The 24,457-nt window shown below is 44.0% G+C and overlaps 1 protein-coding gene across 2 annotated transcripts; it reads right to left on the bottom strand.

The window, feature by feature from the left end:
- Positions 1-874: 874 nt before the first annotated feature.
- Positions 875-24,217, bottom strand: NUF2 (NUF2 component of NDC80 kinetochore complex). 2 transcript variants are annotated; one of them, XM_081914916.1, is made up of 14 exons: positions 24,053-24,217; positions 22,630-22,765; positions 21,386-21,460; positions 19,721-19,797; positions 18,850-18,911; positions 15,964-16,061; positions 13,900-13,973; positions 11,017-11,113; positions 10,205-10,267; positions 8,364-8,501; positions 7,735-7,875; positions 5,223-5,398; positions 3,308-3,443; positions 875-1,482 (listed from the first exon to the last, which is right to left on the bottom strand). In XM_081914916.1, exons 2-14 carry the CDS (start codon positions 22,750-22,752, stop codon positions 1,363-1,365), a joined length of 1,380 nt encoding a protein of 459 aa, XP_081771042.1. In that variant the 5' UTR covers positions 22,753-22,765; positions 24,053-24,217; the 3' UTR covers positions 875-1,362. The 2 variants fall into 2 exon arrangements, with proteins under 2 accessions (XP_081771042.1, XP_081771041.1); XM_081914915.1 differs by having other exon boundaries at positions 22,630-22,770; positions 24,053-24,216.
- Between the last annotated feature and the right edge of the window lie 240 nt (positions 24,218-24,457).

Raw genomic sequence — 24,457 nt, 5'->3', positions numbered from 1 at the left:
ACAAAGGAAAAGGCTGGTGAGAAAGTAGTCTGGAGAAAGGACAGCTTGCACAGAACAGCCCTGATCTGTCACAACACAGAGAGAAACCTAGAATCCTAACAGGTACGTTTGTTGACTCCAACACACTCAAACCCCTGGGAATGCTAGGACAGAGCACTCTACACAGGTAAGTGGGAACACAAGCCTTATAGGATAACCACTGCAACCCCCTCTTCTATATTCCCCCAACCTCATCCCTGTGTTACATGTGAATGCTGTGAAAGTGTGCAGCCTAACCCATCTCTCTCCACAAAGCAGCGAACAGTGTCCTCCAAACAGTGGGAAAGCACACCCGTTGCCACATGCAGGCAAGCCCTCCTCCACCTCAGCTTTCTTCTTCTTTGGCGATCACTCGTAGCTGAGTAAGATTGTCTTCCATGAACGCAGCGTTAACAATGAGTCCATAAGAGACCAAGGAGGCCAATTCTGGATCCACACGTCCTTCCACAGTGGGGACATAGGTTTCCAGGCGGGAGTTCATGGTGAGGGTTTGCCAAGCGTGCCTTTCTCTTAGCTCGTTTCTCCCTTTCATCCTGAGTTCAGGCGTCTTCAAAACCCATGACACCTTTGGCAAAGGCTGTTCTCCAACTGGAGCACTCGCGGGCCAGTGTTTCCCAATTGTTAGTGTTTATACTACATTTTTAAAGATTTGCCTTGAGAGTCCTTAAACCTCTTTTGTTGACCACCAGCATTACGCTTTCCATTTTTAAGTTTGGAGTAGAGCATTTGCTTTGGAAGACGTGGCTTATACCAGATATAGTAAACATGTGCGTGTGTCAAGAAAATATTGGGAGAAATGGTTTCAGATTTACTGTACTGTAATAAAGAAAACTGATTATCTCCATGTGTATTAAGCTTTATTGTATACATTAATTTTTTTAAAAAAAAATAATGGTTCCCAGTTGTAACGACAAAATCACATGCTTCCATTTTCAAGTTGTGGGAAGCCTCCAAAGCTTACTAGCAGAAATTGACGTGAACTGGAGCTTGCATTTTCTGACATCAAGGACATGGCCTGTTTGCGCAGCACAGCCATTCCTTAGAGAAGACCAAGCCTACCACTAAAGATCTGCAAATGCTAGAATGGTTGTAGCATAGGAACAAAATGAAATCGCAAACAGAAATAAAGTACAGATGGCCTGAACAAAGCACTCCAGCAGGATTTATTGGTTGGTACAGCTAGGTCTAGTTTTGCTCCCCTCCCGCGCCAATCAAGGCCAAAAGAATGCTTATTTTACCATTGTTCACGCACAGCTGAAATACAACCTTAAAGATGAATGAGACAGAACAAAATATATACAAATCAGTTGCAGAAATATGAACTCAAAGCAGTTTAGCTAACTCGGCGATCTTCTCTTCTCTTCCAGATGTCGTCTTTTCCACTATACTTGCCAGAAGTTCATGGTATTTATGCAAGCCAACCCTCAGGCTAAGGCAAATCTCCTTTTGGGGTCAGGGTGGGGGAGAAATAGGTAGAGTTACTTGTTATGAGCGAGGAAAAAACATGCTGGACAAACCTATAGGTGTCAATATCCCTCTGCTATAATCTATATAGCTCAGCATACTTCTGACATGTGCTAAGCTCATCAGAGCAGGACAAAACTGGACTGCTGTCTTCAAAGCATTTCATATAATGGTATCATCTGCAGCCTCATCTCATCTCTGTCACATCCATTTGAGGGCCATGCAAGGACTTTATATGACCCTTAGCACATGATGCATAGTGAAGCTCTATAAATGACAGCCGGTGCTTTGTTGCTGGCAATTATGGAATTCTGGGCCGCAGGTGGCGCTGTAGTCTTAACCACTGAGCCTAGGGCTTGCCAATCAGAAGGCAGTTTGAATCCCTGTGTGACGGGGTGAGCTCCCATTGCTCGGTCCCAGCTCCTGTCAACCTAGCAGTTCAAAAGCACGCCAGTGCAAGTAGATAAATAGGTACCACTCCGGTGGGAAGGTAAACGGCGTTTCCGTGCACTGCTCTGGTTTCGCCAGAAGCGGCTTAGTCATGCTGGCCACATGACCCGGAAAAACTGAGGGCAAATATTGGCTCCCTTGACCAGTAAATGAGATGAGCACTGCAACCCCAGAGTTGTTCGCAACTGGACTTAACTGTCAGGGGTCCTTTACCTTCACCTTTATTATGGAATTCTATACAAACTGTACCACGCTTTCTGAGCTGGGTCCTAGTGCTTCAATGATATTTCCCAAAATTTTAAGCGCATAACTCGGTCATTTTTCTTGGCAAAGGTTTTACCAGCATACCCACCATTTTACCATCTTGGATTAGTAATAATAATAATAATAATAATAATAATAATAATAATAATAATAATAATAATAATAATTTATTATTTATACCCCGCCCATCTGGGCGGCTTCCAACAAAATATTAAAATACAACAATGCGTCAAACATTAAAAGCTTCCCTAAACAGGGCTGCCTTCAGGTGTCTTCTAAACGTCTGGTAGTTGTTTTTTTTCCTTTGACATCTGGTCGGAAGGCATTCCACAGGGCGGGTGCCACTACCAAGAAGGCCCTCTGCCTGGTTCCCTGTAACTTTACAGGCAATGAGAACATGTTTTATATTGGGAACCTAAATATGTTCAGGGCCATTGGCATGTGTGTTGTGTGTGTAGGAGGATGTGTTGATTTCAAGCAGAAAGAAACCTCTATAAAAATGTTCCACAGGTTCCTCTCTGGATCCATGCACGTTAAGTACTAGTGTGTATCTCTTCTCACCAGCAGAAGCCCCATCAGCATGATCTACATTGGCTCCCAGCACGTTTCCGAGCACAATTCAAAGTGTTGGTGCTGACCTTTAAAGCCCTAAACAGCCTCGGTCCAGTATATCTGAAGGAGTGTCTCCACCCCCACCGTTCTACCCACACACTGAGGTCCAGCACCGAGGGCCTTCTGGCGGTTCCCTCACTGCGAGAAGCCAAGTTACAGGGAACCAGGCAGAGGGCCTTCTTGGTAGTGCCACCCACCCTGTGGAACGCCTTCCCACCAGATGTCAAAGAGAAACAACTACCAGACTTTTAGAAGACATCTGAAGGCAGCCCTCTTTAGGGAAGCTTTTAATGTTTGATGTATTATAGTATTTTAATATTTTTTGGGAAGCCGCCCAGAGTGGCTGGGGAGGCTCAGCCAGATGGGCGGGGTATAAATAATAAAATTGTTATTATTATTATTACCCACTTGGCTTCTGTGAAGTTTGACCTATTCCACTTATGCATGTGTCGGCGTCATGTCTAAACTTTGCACTCACCTGAGCTTTCAACTTCTCTTTCTCCGCATTGTAATTTAGCTGCCGAATAGCACTTTTGAGCTGCTTGATTTCTGCATGAGTTGCTGTTAACTTCTCACAGACAGCTCCTCTCTTCTCCTGAAATTTGTTGCAGTACCTAGAAAATAATTAACTAGTTATTGTAGCACTGATCGCAAATAAAACCACATAGATAAGAATTGTACTAGCAGCAAATGTCAGTTCACATACTGGCGATTCACTACATCTGGGGTTTTTTTTCATGCTTTATCTTGAAATAAGACAAAAGCAGAACTGGGTTTCTCTACTCGTGAATGTTTAGACCAGTTTCCCAGACTTGGTTCTCCAGCAGTTTTGGGACTACAATTCCCATCATTCCTAGTTCTATTAAGTAGTAATTGGGAGTTGTAGTCCAAAAACACCTGGAGCAGTTTCTCAAGTTTGGGGAACCCTGGTCTAGATTAATATTACTCTATTCACAAAAGAATACCGTGGAATGAGGATTTTAGAATATGAAACATATAGCTGAGTTTACTAACGATGTCAATTGTTTCTGAAGTTTTGAAAATAACTTTGGGAGACGTTTTGCTTGAATTCAGTTCTATTGGCATGGCAATAGAGCTACCTTATTTTTTTATCATAGCTATCTTTTTTAAAAAGCTCCTTTTTCCAAAGGAGAGCAGTTCTAAGGATTATTCTTGCTTCTCCTATTCCGTCCCTCCATGAGCTCTCCCTGTCACTACTGCCCAAATTTACCAATTACAGTGGTACCTCAGGTTACATACGCTTCAGGTTACATACGCTTCAGGTTACAGACTCCGCTAACTGAGAAATAATGCTTCAGAATGAGACCAGAAATCGTGCTCCAGCAGCGCGGCAGCAGCAGGAGGCCCCATTAGCTAAAGTGGTGCTTCAGGTTAAGAACAGTTTCAGGTTAAGAACGGACCTCCGGAACGAATTAAGTATTTAACCAGAGGTGCCACTGTACATAGGTCCGGTCGTGACCGACTCTGGGGTTGCGGCGCTCATCTCACTCTATAGGCCAAGGGAGCCAGCATACAGCTTCCGGGTCATGTGGCCAGCATGACTAAGCCGATTCTGGTGAACCAGAGCAGCGCACGGAAACACCGTTTACCTTCCCGCCGGAGCGGTACCTATTTATCTACTTGCACTTTGACGTGCTTTCGAACTGCTAGGTTGGCAGGAGCAGGGACTGCGCAAAGGGAGCTCACCCTGTCACGGGGATTCGAACCGTCGACCTTCTGATCGGCAAGTCCTAGGCTCTGTGGTTTAACCCACAGTGCCACCCACGTCCCACAGCCTTTTGCTTATTTACTCAAAGACCTGCTGCTCACCTTGAGCCTCCAATGCCCTTTCTGCCCTGAGGGCTGAGATGGAGAAATAAGAATGGGCCTTGCATTCTAAGTAACTCAGGAGCTAAGCTGCATCAAAGTCCTAATTCCTTGGAGGGGATTGGAACTGTGATGTGGCAAGTGTTGCCATGTGAATCTGCTGCAGCAGAAAGAAGAAACAAACCAACGAACAAGAGATGTGTTGCATCTCTTTCGAAAACAAGCACAAAAATTCCCTACAGGTCTCGAGATTCTTGATAACCAGAAGAGGCAGAAAATTATGAAAGATTCATGAAAGGCAAACGGACTTTCGAGGGAGCCTTTGTGGCCTTTTTACAAGAGAATGAAAGAAAGAAGCCTTAAATGAGGACTGTGCTCAAAGTCAACTTGCATTGCGACAAACCACCTGCCAGAAGCAAAACTGTCTTCACAAAGTAGCACAACCCCTTCCCAAAGGGTTTCATAAACATGTATGCTTTGGTCAGAATGCAAATTTTGAAACTGCATGATGATGTTTTAAGATACCAAGCAAAGTAAAAAGAACAGAAATATTAACTCATTCTTACTGAGTTATCGCTTGCTTGCGCTGTTCAATATCCTCACATGTCTTTTTAAGTTTGATTTCGGCAGTGGTGAGTTTCTCCCGCTTCACAGTCACTAGTCTCCTCAAGGTTATTTCCTCCATCTTGGCATTCTTTAATTCACTTTTGTTGCTCTCTATCTGGTCCTCTAGGGTTCGTATCTGATATGCAAAAAATACAAACAGCGGTTATACAGAGTCACTTCACAGTATTGTTGAGCTACTGAATTATGTTTGGGGTGGTTGTTTTTTTTAGAAATGAGCGTACCTGCCCCCACTCACATCAGAGATATAAGCCAAGCTTTATATGGTCAAATCAGCAAAAATAGCTCAGTTCATTGCACAGAAATGTTTCTTGTCTTGCTGGGGGTAAGAGGGGAATAATTCTCCCCCAGTTTAGACAATAACCCAAGCTAAACTGACTTTGGTGGAGAGCCACAATAGAAATGCTAGTTCCCAATTACATTAACATTTCTTATTCCCAGGCAGAGGAAAAATGCCTCTATAGTAATAAGCTTAGCTAAAGTAGACGTTCTGATCATAGAACAGTTGGAAGGGGACTCAAGGCTCATTTAGACCAAGCCCCTGCAATGCAGGAATCTCAACTAAACCATCCAAGAAAGATGGCTGTCCAACCTCTGCTTTAAAACCTGCAAGGAAGGAGTCCACGACCTCCTCGGACCATTCCACTGTTGAATAGCTCTTATTGTCAGGAAGTTCTCCCTGAGGTTTAGTTGGACTCTTCTTCCTTGTAACTTGAACCCATTAGTTCGGGTCCTACCCTCTGGAGCAGGGGAAAACAAGCCTTTTCCATCTTCCATGTGACAGCCTTGAGATATTTGAAGATGGCTATCATATCTCCTATTATGCAAGGCTGAACATACCCAATTCCCTCAACCGTCACTCAAAAGCCTGGATTTCCAGAGCCTTGATCATCTTCGTCCTCCTTTCTACATGCTTGTCAATATCCTTCTTAAACGGTGATGCCCAGAACTGGACACAGTACTCCAGGTGTGTGTGTGTTTTGCTGCTACATCACATTGTTGACTCATGTTAAGCTTGTGGTCTACTAAGACACCTAGATCCTTTTCACATGTACTATTGGCAAGCCATATGTCCCCCGTCTTAGCTTTGTGCATCTGGTTCTTCCTGCCTAACTATAGAAGCTTTATCCCTATTGAAATTAATTTTGCTACTTTGGGCCTAGTTCTCCAGTCTGTTAAGGTCTTTTGTGGCATTAGCTACCCCTCCCAGTTTGGTGTCATCTGCAAATTCAATGAGGGCCCCATGTGCATAATTCCTTTGTCCAAGTCGTTTATAAAAACGTTGTACAACAACAGGCCCAGGACAGAACCCGAAGCACCCCATTTGTCACAGGGTGATGAGGGACCATTATGGGCTGGACCAGTATGCAGATGATACCCAGCTCAACCTCTCATTTGAATTGGAACCAGGCACACAGGCAATGTGAGTTTCTGGCTGCAGTTGGAGGAGGGATGGCGTTCAATGGATTGAGGTTGAATCCCGACATAATACTAGAATTCTGGGGGCATTAATTAAACTGAATGTTGAAAGATTCAAGAAAGTCAAAAGGAAGTACTTTTTCACACCGCTTCATAAAAACCACATTTGCTCTCACAATATGTTGTGATGGCCACTAACTTGGGTGGCTTTAAAAGACAAAATCAAAGAGGACAAGACTATCAATGGCTACTAGCTACAATGACCAAGTTCTACCTCCAGTCTCAAAGGCATATGAATAAGGCAAAGGCAAAGGACCCCAGGCCACTTAAGTCCAGTCAAAGGGGGCTATGGGGTTGCGGCACTCATCCAGCCTTCACCAAGGGAGCCAGCGTTTGTCAACAGACAGCTTTCTGGGTCATGTGGCCAGCATGACCAAACCACTTCTGGCTCAACGGCACATCGTCACGGAAACCAGAGCATACAGAAACGCCGTTTACCTTCCCGCCACAGTGGTACCTATTTATCTACTTGCACTGGCGTGCTTTCGAATTGCTAGGTTGGCAGGAGCTGGGACAGAGCAACGGGAGCTCACCCCGTTGCGGGGATTCGAACTGCTGACCTCCTGATCAGCAAGCCACCTGCATTCTACATCTGAATACTGGAGAAGCACAAGAGAGGAGAGCACTGCTGCACTCTGGTTCTGTTTGAGGACATTTCATAAGCACAGGGTTGGCCACTGTGAGAAGGTTGCCGGCCCAGCAGGTTCTCCTTATTTCCTTATGTCAGAAATATATGGCTGTGTGCTGCAAAGATTGCCCTAAGTCCACAGCCCCTTTTTGACTTTGCCCTTCTCTGCACACACACAGGGACTGCCACATGATGGGTCTTATTTTTCTCATTTCCCCATCCAGTCCTCCATCTTGGTACCAGGAACCTACCAGGAATTAACCTCAGAGTTGTGCTAATGCCAAAAAAATAGATTTAGCAACAGTTCCATAGCTAAAATGTAAAGGAGAGAAATTCGTAATACATACCTCTGCTATTATATTTGACAGTTTAGCCACATTGGCTACTTGGGTTTCCATTTTTTTCTGGTACAACTGGATCTCCTGCTGGCACGGTGGTAAGATTTCTACCAGGTCTCTGTAACTTTCATACTTCTTGATCACTTCTTGCTTTATAATTTTTTTGAAAAATTGAGCAGAATTTTAGCATCCCATGCACTTTGTATAGCAACATTTTTCAGAAAACCTACCATACCTGGCCACATTCAAGAACTTAGCAAAATTTTCTGAAGGATTTGTATGCATTTATTATTTATTTAATAAAATTTATATATAAAAGGGAAAAGAATAAAATGAAATTATTAGCAAACGCCATTAAAAGATTCAAAAAATTAAAACAGCAATAAGCTATAAAAACACATCAGCATTCTAAATATTCTAGGTAGATATTCTATTATACTTTTTTCTGAAGGGTGCAGAAAAAGCATTCAATTCCTCCTTTGATGCAATCATACAGATAAGCAAACATAAGGCAGAAAAGGAAGATTTTCTGCATGTGAAGCACACAACAAGCAAGAGGAAAGTTGTTTTTGCTCACTTGTCCAGCAGGTTTAATTGCTGCTGATATATAAAATACAAAGGGGAAAAAGATGACTCACCTTGTCTTTCTTGAGTTTTTGCACAGTCTGCTGGAGTTGTTCTTTACGAGTAGCCAGCTCCTCTGGATCATCTGCGATTTTGGACTTTAGTTGTTTTTGTTCTTCTTTTAGATTGCATAGGGTTAGTTTTTGCTCATTCTAATTAACAAAGAATATAAATATTCTTAATGTTACCACAGGTTTAAATTAGATATTGAACAACTGTTTTGAAGCACATCTTTTACTGGACTGAAGTTAGTGACAATTTTTTTTGCCTTCAGGACAAAACAAAGCCATTTCACTTGATTAAAGTAGTCAAGGCTTTAATTTCCGTGCACAGCACAAGGAGTGCAACATGCAGCCATTTCTGAATTTCCAAACTTTGGAACCTGTTCTACAAGGAGCTGCATGCCGGTAATTCTGCCTTAAAGTAGAGGAGACACTATTCAACACTATAAAGAATGGTAAACAGCTGAATACAGAGTTTACCAACGTTTTACTTTACAAACTAATAAAAGGTATTGGCGTTGCAGTGTCCATGATCACATGCTAGTTTAAAATATAACCTCCTAGATTAATAGGGCTGCTACTGAAAATCAGGTGCAAAACTACCTCATGTGAACCTTGGGTCATTCAGAAGAACAAAAGTAGAAACCAAAACCATGAGATGTTTCAGGACTTGTGGAATGTTGAGAGAAGAAGAGGAAGAGGAGGAAGAGGAAGAGGAGGTTTGGATTTGATATCCTGCCTATCACTCCCTTTAAGGAGTCTCAAAGTGGCTAACATTCTCCTTTCCCTTCCTCCCCCACAACAAACACTCTGTGAGGTGAGTGAGGCTGAGAGACTTCAGAGAAGTGTGACTGGCCCAAGGTCACCCAGCAGCTGCATGTGGAGGAGCGGAGACGCGAACCCGGTTCACCAGATTGCAAGACTACTGCTCTTAATCACTACATCACACTGGCTCATATTGATTAAATATAGCATATTGTCTAGAGAAGAAATATGTGGCTTAATGCCAAACACAGAAATTCCTCTCTTTGCTCCTACGCTTTGTCTGGGGGGTGAGCCATGCTACTGCTCTATCACAATAAACACACAAGCTGTAACTGGCTGTACTTGTGAATAAAGAAAGTATACTATTCATTGTATCAAACTGTAAATTTCAACGGAAGTCTCAAAGTTCAGCGAAAAAGGTAGACGACCCAATGGATCAATTCATTCCCTAACAAAGAATTTCTATCTGTGCGTTACTTATAAGGACACACTTTAATTCTTGATTCATCCACAAAAATTTCTAGATGATGAAGAAAGGGTAAATGATGTGGGCTTGATGGATTATTGGACTCCAGGAAATAGACACTTATACATGTATGGACTTTATGCATGAACTGATTAGAGAATGAACTGATCCACTGGGTCTTCTGCTTTTTTCGTTGAACTTTATGAGACTTCCGTTGAAATTAACAATTTGATACAATGAATAGTATACTTTAGTTATTCAAAAGTACAGCCAATTACGTCTTGTGTGTTTATCGAGTACGTTTCACGTAACCATAGGTTTGTTGTTGTTTTGTTACTGCTCTATCACAAGCATCACATGAATCTTTTTTTTGGGGGGGGGGTAATGAAAATTTGTAAATGCTTAGGACAGAATTTACTCCATTTTTCAGCAAATTTGTTGTCGTAAGTTGCTGGTGGTAACCAATAACAAATACCTCTCAAATGAAAATTTCAGTGACAGGCATTTCTTAAGACTGTTTTAAAACTAAGGATTCCCATATCAAATATAGCTAGTTGGAGATAAACATATGCTGCTATTTCTTCAAGACTACCATTCCAGCTCCCCACTGAGCTCCACTTACCAGCTTCTGTGCTTTTTCTGCAACTTCTGTTTTCTTCTGGGAGATCTGTTCTTGCAAAATAGCCTAGTACGAAAGAACAATCACTTTTGCTAGTCAAGAAATGAAATTCGAAAGGGCTCACTCTGAACTCTAGAAGAACCTAAGACTTTTACCGCACATGTCGTCCTTCAGATTATAGAGCCGTTTTGTAGAAAGCTAGGGGAACAACATACCCACAGGACCATAGATGAAATAATGGCAGTAGATAGATGCCCAATGCAAATAAGCTGGTCTCTTTCTCTCATATTGCTCCTGCGCAGGGCTGTCATAAGCCCCCACTCAAATGAGAGAGATGCCAGCATGTTTCTATGGCTGGCTCTAGTAATTCAGAATTATTCCTGGAATCAGCTATCTTTTATTTTCTTGCTCTTATCTACAGCAGCACAGCATAATGAGCAAGACCGCGGAAAAGAAGCAAGATTTTTCAAACATATTTTGTTTAAAAAAGTGAATAGATTTTTCCATATTTGAACCATTTTATGTTGCCATCTCCTTTTCAGTTATTTTGGAGGTGGCAACCATTTTGCTCAGCCGCACCTCTAGCAACAACCATTTTGGGACTGGTGCCCATCATCTTAAAATTCCAAATGCACCCCCAAAAGGAGAGGCAACCACTCATGCCATTTACTTTAATGTTCCACAAATGGTAACAAGAGAAATTTAAAGGACAAGGCGTTCAACACTCTCCAGCAAAGACAAAAACTAAAGAAAAATTATTTAATAGCAAAGCAACTTTGGATCCCCAGCTGACTTCTGTAAGAAAGAACACACACCGTTTTCTGCCGATATTCATGGTTCAGTTTTTGCTCCAGCTCTTGAATATCCTGAGAGAGCTCCTTGAACTCTGCCTCTTGATCTGCAGGAACAGTACTGCACATACAGAATAATAATAACAACAATAATAATTTTTATTTATATCCCGCCCTCCCCAGCCGAAGCTGGGCTCAGGGCGGCTAACAACAATAAAATAATACAACATTCTAAAATAATTTCATTAAAATTAATTCAACTTAAATTGATGGCAACCATTAGGGTAAAGTTCTGTGAAGATTGCCAAAGGAGGGAGTCAGGCTGTGCCCTGATCAAAGGCCTGGTGGAACAGCTCTGTCTTGCAGGCCCTGCGGAAAGGTGTCAAGTCCTGCAGTGCTCTAGTCTATTGTGACAGAGCGTTCCACCAGATCGGAGCCACAGCTGAAAAAGCCCTGGCTCTAGTTGAGGCCAGCCAAACCTCTCTGTGGCCTGGGACCTTCAGGATGTTTTTGTTTGAAGACTGTAAGTTCCTCCGTGGGACATACCAGGAGAGGCGGTCCCGTAGGTATGAGGGTCCTAGGCCGTATAGGGCTTTAAAGGTTAAAACCAGCACCTTAAACCTGATTCTGTACTCCACCGGGAGCCAGTGCAGCTGGTATAGCACCGGGTGAATGTGATCTCGCAGTGAGGACCCCGTAAGGAGTCTCGCCGCGGCATTCTGCACCCGCTGGAGTTTCTGGGTCAGTCTCAAGAGCAGTATCCCACCAAAGGCTCTGCATGCAGCTGAGCTTTCCCTTGCCCGTTCCCTATATCTGGTGGCGGGGAGAGCGATGTAGGAAGAGAGGGGGCGTTCTGGTGGGTGAGCTGAAGTTCACAAGTGCAATGACTTCACTGGATTCATCCCCAATTTTCACAACGTACAGGATGCTGCTAAATTTAGGATTTTTTTATTTTTAAGTGTATAAACGTGAAGCATTCTCTCAACTAACATCTCTCAGATTGATTTGCTTAAAAGACTTGTCTAAACCAAATGTAGTCCTACTGCATATGAGCTGTCCAGTCTTCTTGGTAGTGGCACCCTCCCTGTGGAACTCCCTCCCGTCAGATGTCAAGGAGATAAAGAACTACACAACTTTTAGCAGATATCTGAAGGCAGCCCTCTCTAGGGAAGTTTTTAATGTTTGTTATTTTATTGTGCTTTATATATGCTGTGAGCCGCCCAGAGTAGCTGGGGAAAACCAGCCAGATGGGCAGGGTATAAAAAAAAATATATATTATTAGTAGTAGTATTATTACCACCACCACACATTCACTCAGTTTAGAGAGGTTTTGAAGCTCTTCAAAATCACCTTCTTTTTAATGACCCTGTACAATTTAGTCCCAATTTAGGGAAGCGGGTGACGCTGTGGATTAAACCACAGAAGCTAGGACTTGCCAATCAGGTCGGTGGTTCGAATCCCTGAGACGGGGTGAGCTCCCGTTGTTTGGTCCCTGCTCCTGCCAACCTAGCAGTTCGAAAGCACTTCAAAGTGCAAGTAGATAAATAAGCACTGCTTCGGCGGGAAGCTAAACGGCGTTTCCGTGCGCTGCTCTGGTTCGCCAGAAGCAGCTTAGTCATGCTGGCCACATGACCCGGAAGCTGTACGCCGGCTCCCTTGGCCAGTAAAGCGAGATGAGCGCCGCAACCCCAGAGTCGGCCACGACTGGACCTAATGGTCAGCGGTCCCTTTACCTTTACCTACAATTTAATATCATCAGCAAACTTGGTCATGTCACTGTTCACTCGTAACTCTAGGTCATTTATAAACAAGTTTAAAAGCATAGGTCCCAGTGCTTGCTAGCACGGTAACCTAATAGCATGGCCAGCAGACCTCTGCCTGCAGATTCCTTTGATATTGCATATAAATTCCCTCCCACTTAGAAGACAGAAGTATTTATGCACAAGGAGAAAACAGAACAGTCCAAAAGTGAGCTGGAGATTAGGCTTTACTTTACTCTCCTGTAGGCAGGGGCTGACTGTGGGAGAAAGGTAAAATGATTCAATCTGACAGCACCCCCTGAACTTGCTGTGTGTTACTCCCTACCAGAGAAAAAGAGTTACAATTTCCTTAAAGTTTGTAGGTTCAAGAACGCATTGGCACGCTGGAATTAATGTTCAGCACTGAACAATTCCATCTAAGGTTAGTTGGCACATCGAACTAGCATGGCTTTATATGCAGCGGGATGCTAAAATGTAGTGGGAGGAATGAGCTGCATTGGCCCTGGCCCTGTGAGGCACCAGGACGGATGCAATTTGTTCCTCCTTTAGCTGCCGTTCCCACCTAGGGAAATGAGGTGGTTTCCCTCCGGTACCTTGGCCAATACGGCTCATTCCTCCCTCTGCTTTTCAACATCACAATATTGCAATGTTTGGCTGGGGATACATCACAAAGTTGGAAACTGGTAGCGTCCAGCCCTAGTAGAATGCAGAAAGAGATTGCACAGAGGACAGGTAAGCACTGTTTATTCTTGCCATTTCCAAGTAAGAGTACAGATTGTATGGAAAGGCATGCCTGTCTTAAGGCGTAATTCATGTATTTCCATACTCTGGAGCCCTAGGAACTGTCCCTTAAATTCCAAAGGTTGCTTTAAAGCATGGGTAGGCAAACTAAGATCCGGCCCAATCGCCTTCTAAATCCAGCCCACGGACCATCCGGGAATCAGCGTGTTTTTACATGAGTAGAATGTGTCCTTTTATTTAAAAAGCATCTCTGGGTTATTTGCGGGGCATAGGTATTCATTCATTCTTTTTTTCAAAATATAGTCCGGCCCCACACAAGGTTTGAGGGACAGTGGACCTGCCCCCTGCTGAAAAAGTTGGCTGACCCCTGCTTTAAAGTGTGGTATCCAACTCTTAGTTGACTTACTCAAGTTTCTCCAACTTCAATGTTGCCTCCTGAATTGCTGTTTGAAGTCGCTGCTCTTTTTCCACAGCTGATTTCTGCAAAAAAAAACACAAAAAACGGTTTACATTGCATGCAACTCAAAATGTACACTTGGGTCTACAAAACAGTTTGATCTTACAGGCCAGAGAACTTGCATATTACCTGGGCCTGTGCTTAGGTCCAACTGAAGCAGGGACTGTTTTTAGCCTATAGTACTGTACTTTATAGACTCAAGATTCCACGACTTTCTGAAGACAGTTGAATGTCATATAGAGTGATGACCGTCTGCAAGGTTCATTAACCTAGAGGCCTATCATGCTGGGGGGGGGGGGGAGGAGTCAAAACCATGAGTGGCTCTTCCTAACTTCCACAGTGGAAATAGGAGCACTTTCCATACAGGGAGTTGCTGCTGCTGCTACAAAAGTAAGGTGTTCCAGCCTGACTTTTTTGAGATTGGAATTCCAAACTTACCACACGTTATTCCTTCACCCTGATGGTAAGATGATTGTCTGAAGGCAAGGCATGTGGGGGAAAGATTTCTTCACTTTCTTACATTTACATACACTGCCTTTCTTCCACCATGGGACCCAAGGTGGCCTGCAAGGAGTTCCCAGACATTCATGTACACGGGCACCAACTGCACCCAGACCCACTTCGCTTCAGCAAAGTGGCCCTTCAGCCCCATCTGACTACATCCTGGTAGGCATATTTAGCAGAAGCACGTGGAGGAAGAAGTAAATGAAAGGCCCTGCAGTGCGGTACCTCTAGGTACAAGAACTGGGAGGAAACCTCTGCTGCCAACTAGGGCTGGGGGATGTCTGGTTTTCAACATCGCGATGCATCACCAGCCAAACATTGTGGTCTGGCAATACTTTGCAATGTTGAAACAACGAGCTGCAATGGCCCCAGCTTGCAAGGTGCAGGGGGAAACTGCCTCAGCTCTCACCACGGAAGCCAAGGCACTTTTCACCCCAGTGCCTCGCTGCTGGAACAACGCAGCTTGTTTGCAAGGCACAACTGGGGAGAGAGGGTTCCCGTCCCCCAGCTGAGCGAGCCCCGTACCTCTCCAGCTTGCATGTACATTGCACCCTCAGCGGTACACTGCAGGTGAAACCACCGCCAAGTCCCTCTGCTACCAGCAGCCCGATGTTGAAAGCAGCGCTGGTAGCAGGGGGACTCATGAGCACCATCAGTTTCACCTGTGATATGCCACCAGGTGAAGCTGCCATCAGTCTGCCCCTTATACCGGTCCTGGGCGATGCACCGTTACTTCGCCCAGGCCTACTACCAATTCTACGAAGCATGTCTCCAGTGACTGATGTGAGAACTCACACTGGATCTCCTCCTATTCTGAGAGAGAACCAACTGGCTAATTATCAGTCTGTGAAGTTCAGATCCCCATACCCTTCCCTCACTGCCTTTTGGGTTTTGCCAAACTTGTTAGCCTTTATATCCAGAGTCCTGTATCTTAACTAAAAGGTTGTTTAAAAGGGAATAATTTCATTAGGTGTGGGTCTTTCTCTTAGTTCTGGCAACAGGTGGCATTCCAAAAGAACAAGAACCCACCTGGCAATCCTATATCCCCCCTTGGCTTCCTACCCCACAACCACCAAATCCCTAAACTTTGCCTCTGAAGTCCCTTTCTGCTGTCACCTATTACACCCCTATCTCTGTCTGAATCTTCTTCCCCTCCTTGACCTGCCTTTCGTTGAAACCCATGACTCCACCACCCACTATTTCTCATAGTTGCTGTTGAAAGGAAGATTTGAGGTGTCCTGTAGAACAAAGAGCTGGTAGGGAGTTAGGCAAACTAAAGGAAGTAGGATCAACTTTCTAAACTGGGATATTTTTATCTTGCCTCCTGCTGTCCCACTTTCTGCCAAACTGTCGTTTATTCAAAAGAAACTGAAAGACTGCATATATCCTATTGCCCACAGCTTCATTTTGTCAGTACTAGTCTATGATTCTATGAAATGATACTATGGAGTGATCTTTGTGTTGTGACATGCAAAGTCTAGAAACCCCAAACCCTGTAATTAATCTTACAAACGTGCTCTGGATTTCCAGGTAGACCTCACGACGCGAGTCACGGAAGAAAAGGAAGTTAATGAGGCCACTCAAAAAACGAGCTGTCCTCTTGGCTTCTGGAAGAGCAACATAAAAGGAAATGCTTTTGTAAGACATATGGGGCATACAATTTTTCAAATTCAAAAAGCCGCCTGAAGTTTAAACCCACAATAGATGGAATCTACCACATACAAATGATACATAGAAACTCGGGAAGCCATGAATATCGTGTGCGGGGTACAATCAAGGGAGTTAATCGTAAAGTTTCAGAAAAGAGATCCCCTTTGAGCTGGCCACAGCATGTCTAATGGAATATTTTCAGGAACTGTACATGTAGTTCTGCTATTGTTTTTTCAGACTTTATCCTAATGCTGTTGTTGGAAACTGCAGTAAGAACCGGAAAACTGAACTTTCACACAAAAATTCATCACAACTCCCGCCGTTTCCAGTATCCCAATTCAACAGACTAAAACTGTGGGTGGGTGAGTTTTTACTATTATCATGCAATCTTGCTAACCTACTGAAAATCACCCAGAGATCAACACTAGTAGATGCTGATCAGTCTCTGCAATAAACAATATGGCTCTTTTTGCATTTAACACCAAGCCAAAACCAGGGCTTAACACAAATGCACAAGTTCCCAGAAATAAGAACGGCACCTATGCATACTGCCCCCGCCATCTCCTGCTGCCATGCTACTAGAGCTATGCCACGGTTTGGCTCAGTGTGTCATCCAAACCTGGATTCATAGTTTGCCCCCTCCAGACAAATCATGAATTGTAAACCAAGAACGAACCTTAATTACAGCTAAATTACTAAAAAAATGTGCAAGCTAGTGACTCTTATGGGCTCATTTATGTACAGTGGTGCCTCGCAAGACGAAATTAATTCGTTCCGCAAGTCTCTTCATCTTGCGAGTTTTTCGTCTTGCGATGCACGGTTTTCCATAGGAATGCATTGAAAATCAATTAATGCGTTCCTATGGAAACCGCCTTCCCCCGACCTCTTCTGGCGGCGGCATTTTAAAATCGCCCGGGACAGCGGAGGACTTCTCCGCTGTCCGGGGCGATTTAAAAGCCCCTGGGAAGGCAGGCAGGGGGGACAAAGACTTTTGCCCCCCGCCTGCCTTCAGAAGAGGTCCAGGACAGGCTTCGCGGACCTCTCTGCAAGCAGCGGGAGCGCTCCTTGCGGAGAGTTGCCAGTGCGCCCAGGCTTCGCGGCCCCGCCGCCCGGCTTCGGGACATCGTTCCGATGCCGGGCGGCGGCGGGAGGCGTTCCTGCCCCGCCGCCCGGCATCGGGACGATGCTGTCGTCTTGCGAAGCAAGCCCATAGGGAAATTCGTCTTGCGAAGCGCCTCCAAAACGGAAAACCCTTTCGTCTAGCGGGTTTTTCGTCTTGCGAGGCGTTCGTCTTGCGGGGCACCACTGTATTAAATATCTGTACTGCTTTTCATCTGAGGATCACAGGGTGGTTTGCAATATGAACACAAAAACACATAACACAGTAACTAACAAAACAACAATATTTACAGGGCTGTCGTAAAGATCCACTAGGAAAATGAATTAATTAAAACTTCAGTTTTCACGCTGGCGGGGTCGTAAGACGAGAGGAACATACTGGCATACATGGGGGGATGTATATATGCCATGCATGTACACAATTCCTAGAAGTGGGCTGCTATGGAGATTGGGACCCAAGGTGGCCTGCAGGCACCTTGTTGGCAGGGAGGTCGCCTTGGACGCTAAGACATGTCTCTTATCAGTTTTTGATGATAAAATGTTAATGGAATAAAGTTCAGGACTTGTTTCCTCCTCCCGTAGCAAGATGCGCCTTCCGCTTGGCTGCAATTCTACCCTGTGACAGCAACCATTGTAACTGGAAGACCTGACTGGCCCAAGGTTCCCCCCGTGATCTTTACAGCTTAACCAGCGATACAATAATCTTTATTGTCATTGTCCCATACAGAACGACGAAATTGAAAATCTACATCAGACATTCAGAAACCAACAAGCCTGCTATCCCAGCCTGGTTAACCCCCTAAAAACTCTGATACCCCATAATTAAATACAATATACTCCCATAGAGATTACCTTTAAAGGTAAAGGGACTCTTGACCATTAGGTCCAGTCGTGACCGACTCTGGGGCTGTGGTGCTCATCTCGCTTTACTGGCCGAGGGAGCCGGCGTACAGCTTCCGGGTCATGTAGCCAGCATGACTAAGCTGCTTCTGGCAAACCAGAGCAGCGCACAGAAATGCCGTTTACCTTCCCGCCAGAGCGGTACCTATTTATCTACTTGCACTTTGACATGCTTTCGAGCTGCTAGGTTGGCAGGAGCAGGGACCGAGCAACGGGAGCTCACCGCATCGTGGGGATTCGAACCGCCAACCTTCTGATCGGCAAGTCCAAGGCTCTGTGGTTTAACCCACAGTGCCACCCGCGTCCCCAGAGACTACCTTACACTGCGTTTAAAACCAAAATTGCATTTGAATAGAAACTGTTTCTCAGGTGGCTAGTCCTAGTCTTTATAACCCTGTACCTTCTTCCAGAAGGCCAAAGCTGAAAGAGATCATTTCCAGGGCGCGCACTATTCTGCACTAATTTGAACCTGGGCCTGAGCAGTCCTAACAAACTGGAGGACAGGCAGTCGTGCAATAAAAATCCGTGACTGCACAACACATCCTGGGTAGTGCTAGTGCAGAAATTCCCCCAGACGAACCCTTGCTGTGGGGAACACTGCGACTGCGAAACAGAATCCCAACCAAACTGCAACCAGTGAGCCCTCGGTGGCAATTCCCTCAAGATGAAACCGAGAATTGTCAAGACACAACACATTAGAACACACAAGAGACATTAAAAGCTTACTTGGATTTAGAAGGTCAGCAATCTGGAAGTCGTTGACACGGCAGAGCGGAAAAAAGCGTTCCCTGTCAATTGTACAAAACATTAAGCATTTTTAAAATAGACTCAACATATACTTATAAACTTATTATAAGGGCAAACGATTAGAACCTGACAGATCTTTTAATGGGGTTACTCCCTAGTAAACATGTTTAGGATTGCAGATTTTATCTTAGCGCTCTGAATCCGAAGAATTAAAATTTGTTGTTGTTTTTAAAATAAAGATATCTAGCAGAAGCATGGGCTTAACTCTATGAAACACACTGCATGTGACACAGCACTTGAAAAAGCTGTGGTGCAAAGCCCAGCAGAGTAGAACTTTGAACTCGGCTTGCAAATTTAGCAGAACAAGATCAGCCTTTACACAAGATTTATGTATTTGAGAAAATACATTTATGTATTTGAGAAAATGCTCTTCCCTCACTATTACAACACCCAATGTAGCTTCAAGAAAATTGAAAATTACAAAAATAAGTCATGAAAACAGTGCAATAAAAGCAAGAGATGGGCACAACAGATTAAAAACACACTGAGGACGAAGGATCATTAAGCTATTAAAAACTCAACAGCCCCAGCCTGCTGGAACAAAGAAAAGTTTTTTTTAAAAGCATCAGGAGGGGCTAGATAGATCTCCTGAGCCAGGCAGCTCCATAACCCAGGCAAAGCCACAATATCTATACCTGAACTCACAAAACCTGCAACAAATTTAATGTCTTACTAGAATAAAAGATGAACACAATGAAAAAAAAATTAAATCAAACCATACAAAATACGTTCACAGATCCATTTCAAAGGATAAAAATGAGTGTACAGAATGTGATTTCAGCATACTCACATGTTAGTAAAGAGATTCGCTATTGGCAGGAAGCCATCAAAAATCTGGGGATATGGAGTTTCAAAGGACACTGGCATCTAGGAATCAGTAAACACAATCAGTAAAGAGATGCAATTTCTTTACTTAATTCTTCAGACAAATCTGAAAAAATTCTTTTCGTAGTATTCTTATCTGCTCACCCCCTCCAGGGGTAACACAGCATTTGCGGCTCAGTGCCTTTACTGCCACCATCTGCCATACCACTGTGGGTCTTGCTTCCGGTGACCAACAGGAGACAAATTCCCCTCTCCTGGTGGCTGCTGGAATTCAGAATTCCTGCCTGTGATTTGTCCAATCATGTGCAGACAGAGCATGTGGGCCTGAGACTGATTCTCAGGAGTCTTCAGGACTCCCAGCATTTAAAAGCCAGAATGGCCTTCGCTCAGGACCTATATTCATGGTTTATAATGTTCTGTTTTTCAATTGCCTTGTTACCTTTATGGACTTTGCTGTGGTCATTACTGTCACCGTATTTGGGTCCAGGCAGGAATTTCTCCCATCAGACAAATTGGGTTTTGCCTTCCTTACAGCCATCGTCACAACACTGGAAGATATGGCATTTGGGTTGGTTCCTAGTTGTTGGCAAAGGGGGAACTGGGAGCCTCTGCTTCCCCCTCTGGGGTGGGGTGGTATCCCATTAAAGGAATCCCAGGGAAGGGGCTTCTGTCCATAAGCCCAGGCAGGGGCTGAGGGCCACAGCACTACACAACGCAGCAAGACTGTGGGGGTTGCATCCATTTGATGTATGCCATGGGTCAATCCTAGATTCAGCTTTGACTCCTGGTATCCTTCTAGCCCACCTGCTGGATGGTGACCGACCCAGTGCCATGCCAAACTCACTGACATTTGCAATCAATAAAGTTGTGGACCAATTTTAACCCATAAAATGTAGCCTGTGGTTTTGGTCTACTGAGATGTCCTGATGTTCATGGCACCAAGGCACACAAAACTAAGCCGCTTCTGGCTAAACCAGAGCAGCGCACGGAAACGCCGTTTACCTTCCCGCTGGAGCAGTACCTATTTATCTACTTGCACTTTGACGTGCTTTCAAACCGATAGGTTGGCAGGAGCTGGGAGCTCACCCCATCGCAGGGATTTGAACTGCCAACCTTCCAATCGGCAAGCCCTAGGCTCAGTGGTTTAGACCACAGCGCAACCTGTGTCTGCTATAACTCTGCATAAATACACAAGAGCTTCAAATTAGCATTATCTCCTGCGTTATGAAAATGACTGACTGTTCTGAGTGGGGAAGCCATGTTTGCTGTAATAGGCTAAGAATGTTGAAGACACCTTAAGGCCTAATGTGATTTCTTGCAGCCTAAGCCAAACAACGGCTGCACTCACCCACCACAGAAAGCCCTAGTGTGGATCCCAATAAACAATGATCCCTGGTTTGGATGCAACACTATGGCTTGCTTTTCCTCCAACGTGAAAAAGGAGAGGCTAAATGGGCATAATTTGCTTGTGAGTGGTGAACAATGATTTATAGTTTACCACGACTGGCAAATATAGCAAATAAATTTGTTGGTTTTTAAGGTGCCCCAAACTCTCCACTAAAAATAACTACGGTTCCATTATACTCTGGATTCATTGCACTTTCCCCCCATGTCTTGTTTATATACTTACCATATAAAAGTGTTCCAGGCGGATTCCATACACAACTTGCAAGGCTCTCATAAAGATCATCTGCAGCACTTCAGGCTAAGAAGAGGTGAAATTTTATTTGCCATGGCAAACCAGACTAAGTTTAGATTTTATTTATTTCACTTTCCACTGCCAGAGGCAATTTTTTTTAACAAATGCATATATTAATAATAGTACGTTTCTGCACAATAGCAACATTTGAATGCCACACTAAACCATGGGGAATGAGCTACAGGAAGAGACTCAGGTTCACACTTCACCCTCATGACCAGTACAAAAATAGTCAAAACAAAAAAAAATCCTTCCAGTAGCACCTAAAAAACCAACTAAGTTAGTTCTTGGTATGAGCTTTCGTGTGCATGCACACTTCTTCAGATACACAGATTCAGATACACAATTTTTTTTAATTTTTTTTTGTTTTGACTATGGCAGACCAACACGGCTACCAATCTGTAACTAGTACAAAAATAGAACATAAGAAATTATAAAAACACCCACAGATCTTAACTACGGCTAGTTGGAAGTCAGCTTGGTAATCCAGTCTGACGCTGGTTGGTTTTCAAGTAGCAAGTATTAACATTAACCAGTTTGTTGGTCCAGATGATGCAACAAGCTGTGGTTAAACAAACACAGAACAAAATGCTTCAAAACTCCTCCCTGAAGCGTGGGAAGCGGGTTTGTGGGTGCCAGTCCAATACTTGCTGCATCTCATTGATATTACACTAGCCATATGGAAGATGGAGCAAGCTTATTTTTTTCCTGATCCAGAGGCTAGAACACAAAGAGATTCAAGTAACAAGAAAGGAGATTCCAACTAAACATCAGGGAGGTCTTTCAGAAAATAAGAGCTATTCAACAGAGGAATGGACTCTTTAAGAAGTTGCTTAACTCCTTCCTTGGAGGCTCTTAAGCAGAGGGTGGATAGCCACCTGCCACGGCTGCTTTAGTTGAGATTCCTGCATTGCAGGACAAGATGACTCTCGCGGTCAGTTCCAACTCTACAATTCTACAATTCCACCCCCTGAGCTGGGTCTGTTTTGCCATACAGTCATATGCTACGCTACCATAGCGCTGAGTTAAAGCGACATATTTACATGCAAACAGCTACTTTGGCTAAATTCACTCATTCTGGCTCTGTACACAGGGAAAAATCAAATGCATATTTTACCCACCGCAGTGCTGCACTTTGATTCTGTGCCATAAATCCACTCTCTTACAGCACTTACCTTGACGTTTGGAAATAAGTCACCCTTGGAGAAGGTTTTGGCCTCGTTTGCTGTGAGCAAACAGCTGCGGATGTGCGTGATGATGTCATTCTCACTGTACCTCGGAAAGGTGCAGTTATCCATTTTGTAAGGCGGTCTGCCTTAAAAAGAAAAAGTCAAGTACAACTTTTAAACCGCTGCAAGGTGGGGAGGTGGGAGGAATCAACAACCAGTTTCTGCAGTCCCTACCCAAATTCTCTCACCAACCTTTGTGAAATGTATGCGTGCAAAGGGGTTGATACCGAACAGGTGATTGCTTATTTTTAATTTCAGGGGTTCTTGGAAGTGGGAGCTATTGGGGGGGGGGCACGGTTAAAGGTTCCCCTCCCGCTTGCTTATTTCGCCCATGTTGTGTGTTTCTTTACTTTTCTTTTCTTGAATTTTTATGCTGTGATGTTGGGACCGAGAGCTGCCTGTGAATTTAACTAATACAGTGGTACCTCAGGTTAAGTACTTAATTCGTTCCGTAGGCCCGTACTTAACCTGAAACTGTTCTTAATCTGAAGCACCACTTGTTTAGCACCACTTGTTTAGATAAGGCTGGGCAACAAAAACAAGGCAACCTCATTTAGCAGTGTCATGGAATTGTGTTTAAATGTTAGCGTATGGTTCTGCTTCATAGCAGCACTTTAACACCATTAAACACTTAATAAAGAAAAAGAAAAGTTTCACTGGAATAATAATAATAATAATAATAAACCTTGTTCAACAAAAAGCAAAAAACAAGGTAGCGTCATTTAGGCAGTGCAGTGGAATTGTGTTTAAATGTTATCCTATGGTTCTGCTTCATAGGATACTGTAACACCATTAAACACCTAAAAAAGAAAAGTCCCACCGGAATAATAATGATAAACCTTGTTCAACAAAAAGCAAAAAACAAGGTAGCGTCATTTAAGCAGTGCAGTGGAATTGTGTTTAAATGTTATCCTATGGTTCTGCTTCATAGCAGCACTGTAACACCATTAAACACTTAATAAAGAAAAAGAAAAGTTTCACTGGAATAATAATAATAATAATAATAAACCTTGTTCAACAAAAAGCAAAAAACAAGGTAGCGTCATTTAGGCAGTGCAGTGGAATTGTGTTTAAATGTTATCCTATGGTTCTGCTTCATAGCAGCACTGTAACACCATTAAACACTTTAAAAAGAAAAAAGAGCTTCACTGGAATAATAAGAAGCAAAATAAAATAATAATATTAATAATATTTAATAATAATAATAATAATAATAATAATAATAATAATAATCCCAATATAACAACAGCAGCAGCAGCAAACTATGTTCGCGGTGGGGAGCTTAACAATAACAATAATACTACTAATAATAATCCATGTTTGGGGGGGAGGGGGGCTCTTTCTGGCTCCTGCCGAAGAACATTCCTACCCAGAGGCCTATGAAGTCGCCGTTTTATCCTCGCCTGTCTGTTTGCCGCAACCGAGCAGCTGAAGTTCCTCTCTCGGGAAGCGCGGCCTCCTCGGCGCTGAAGCCTCCCTTCTTCAAGCCCGGACGAGCCGACGCCTCCTCTTCGGCGGTTTGAATTTGGCGGGTAACGCCTCGCGCACGCGCGCACAAACACCAGCCCGGCCCCTCGGATGACGTCACGCCCAATCAGCGGCCCGGCTCGCGTCGTTCCCCCTCCTTCCCTCGCTCGCGCGTGCGTGCGTTTGCGTCTTGCCCTTGACGTCACGCCCAATCGGCTGCCCCGAGAAGCCTTTTGTTTTCTTGCTCACCTTCTCTCCTCCACGCCCCCCCCTCTCCCCGCTATTCGGTCCTTGAAGGTAATACGTG

The sequence above is a fragment of the Podarcis melisellensis genome (assembly GCF_964234715.1).
Source record: "Podarcis melisellensis genome assembly, chromosome: 6".
NCBI classification, from domain to species: domain Eukaryota; kingdom Metazoa; phylum Chordata; class Lepidosauria; order Squamata; family Lacertidae; genus Podarcis; species Podarcis melisellensis.
The sequence above is the reverse complement of the archived record's forward strand: the minus strand, read 5'-3'. Positions and strand labels throughout refer to the sequence as shown.

Coding starts and splice junctions, on each gene's coding strand:
- NUF2 (XM_081914916.1), bottom strand. CDS start 22,752: ATGGATAACTGCACCTTTCCGAGGTACAGTGAGAATGACATCATCACG. Junction 19,798..21,385: donor GCCTGGAACACTTTTATATG/GTAAGTATATAA, acceptor ACTGATTCCTAG/ATGCCAGTGTCCTTTGAAAC. Junction 7,876..8,363: donor AAAAACTCAAGAAAGACAAG/GTGAGTCATCTT, acceptor AAAATTATAAAG/CAAGAAGTGATCAAGAAGTA.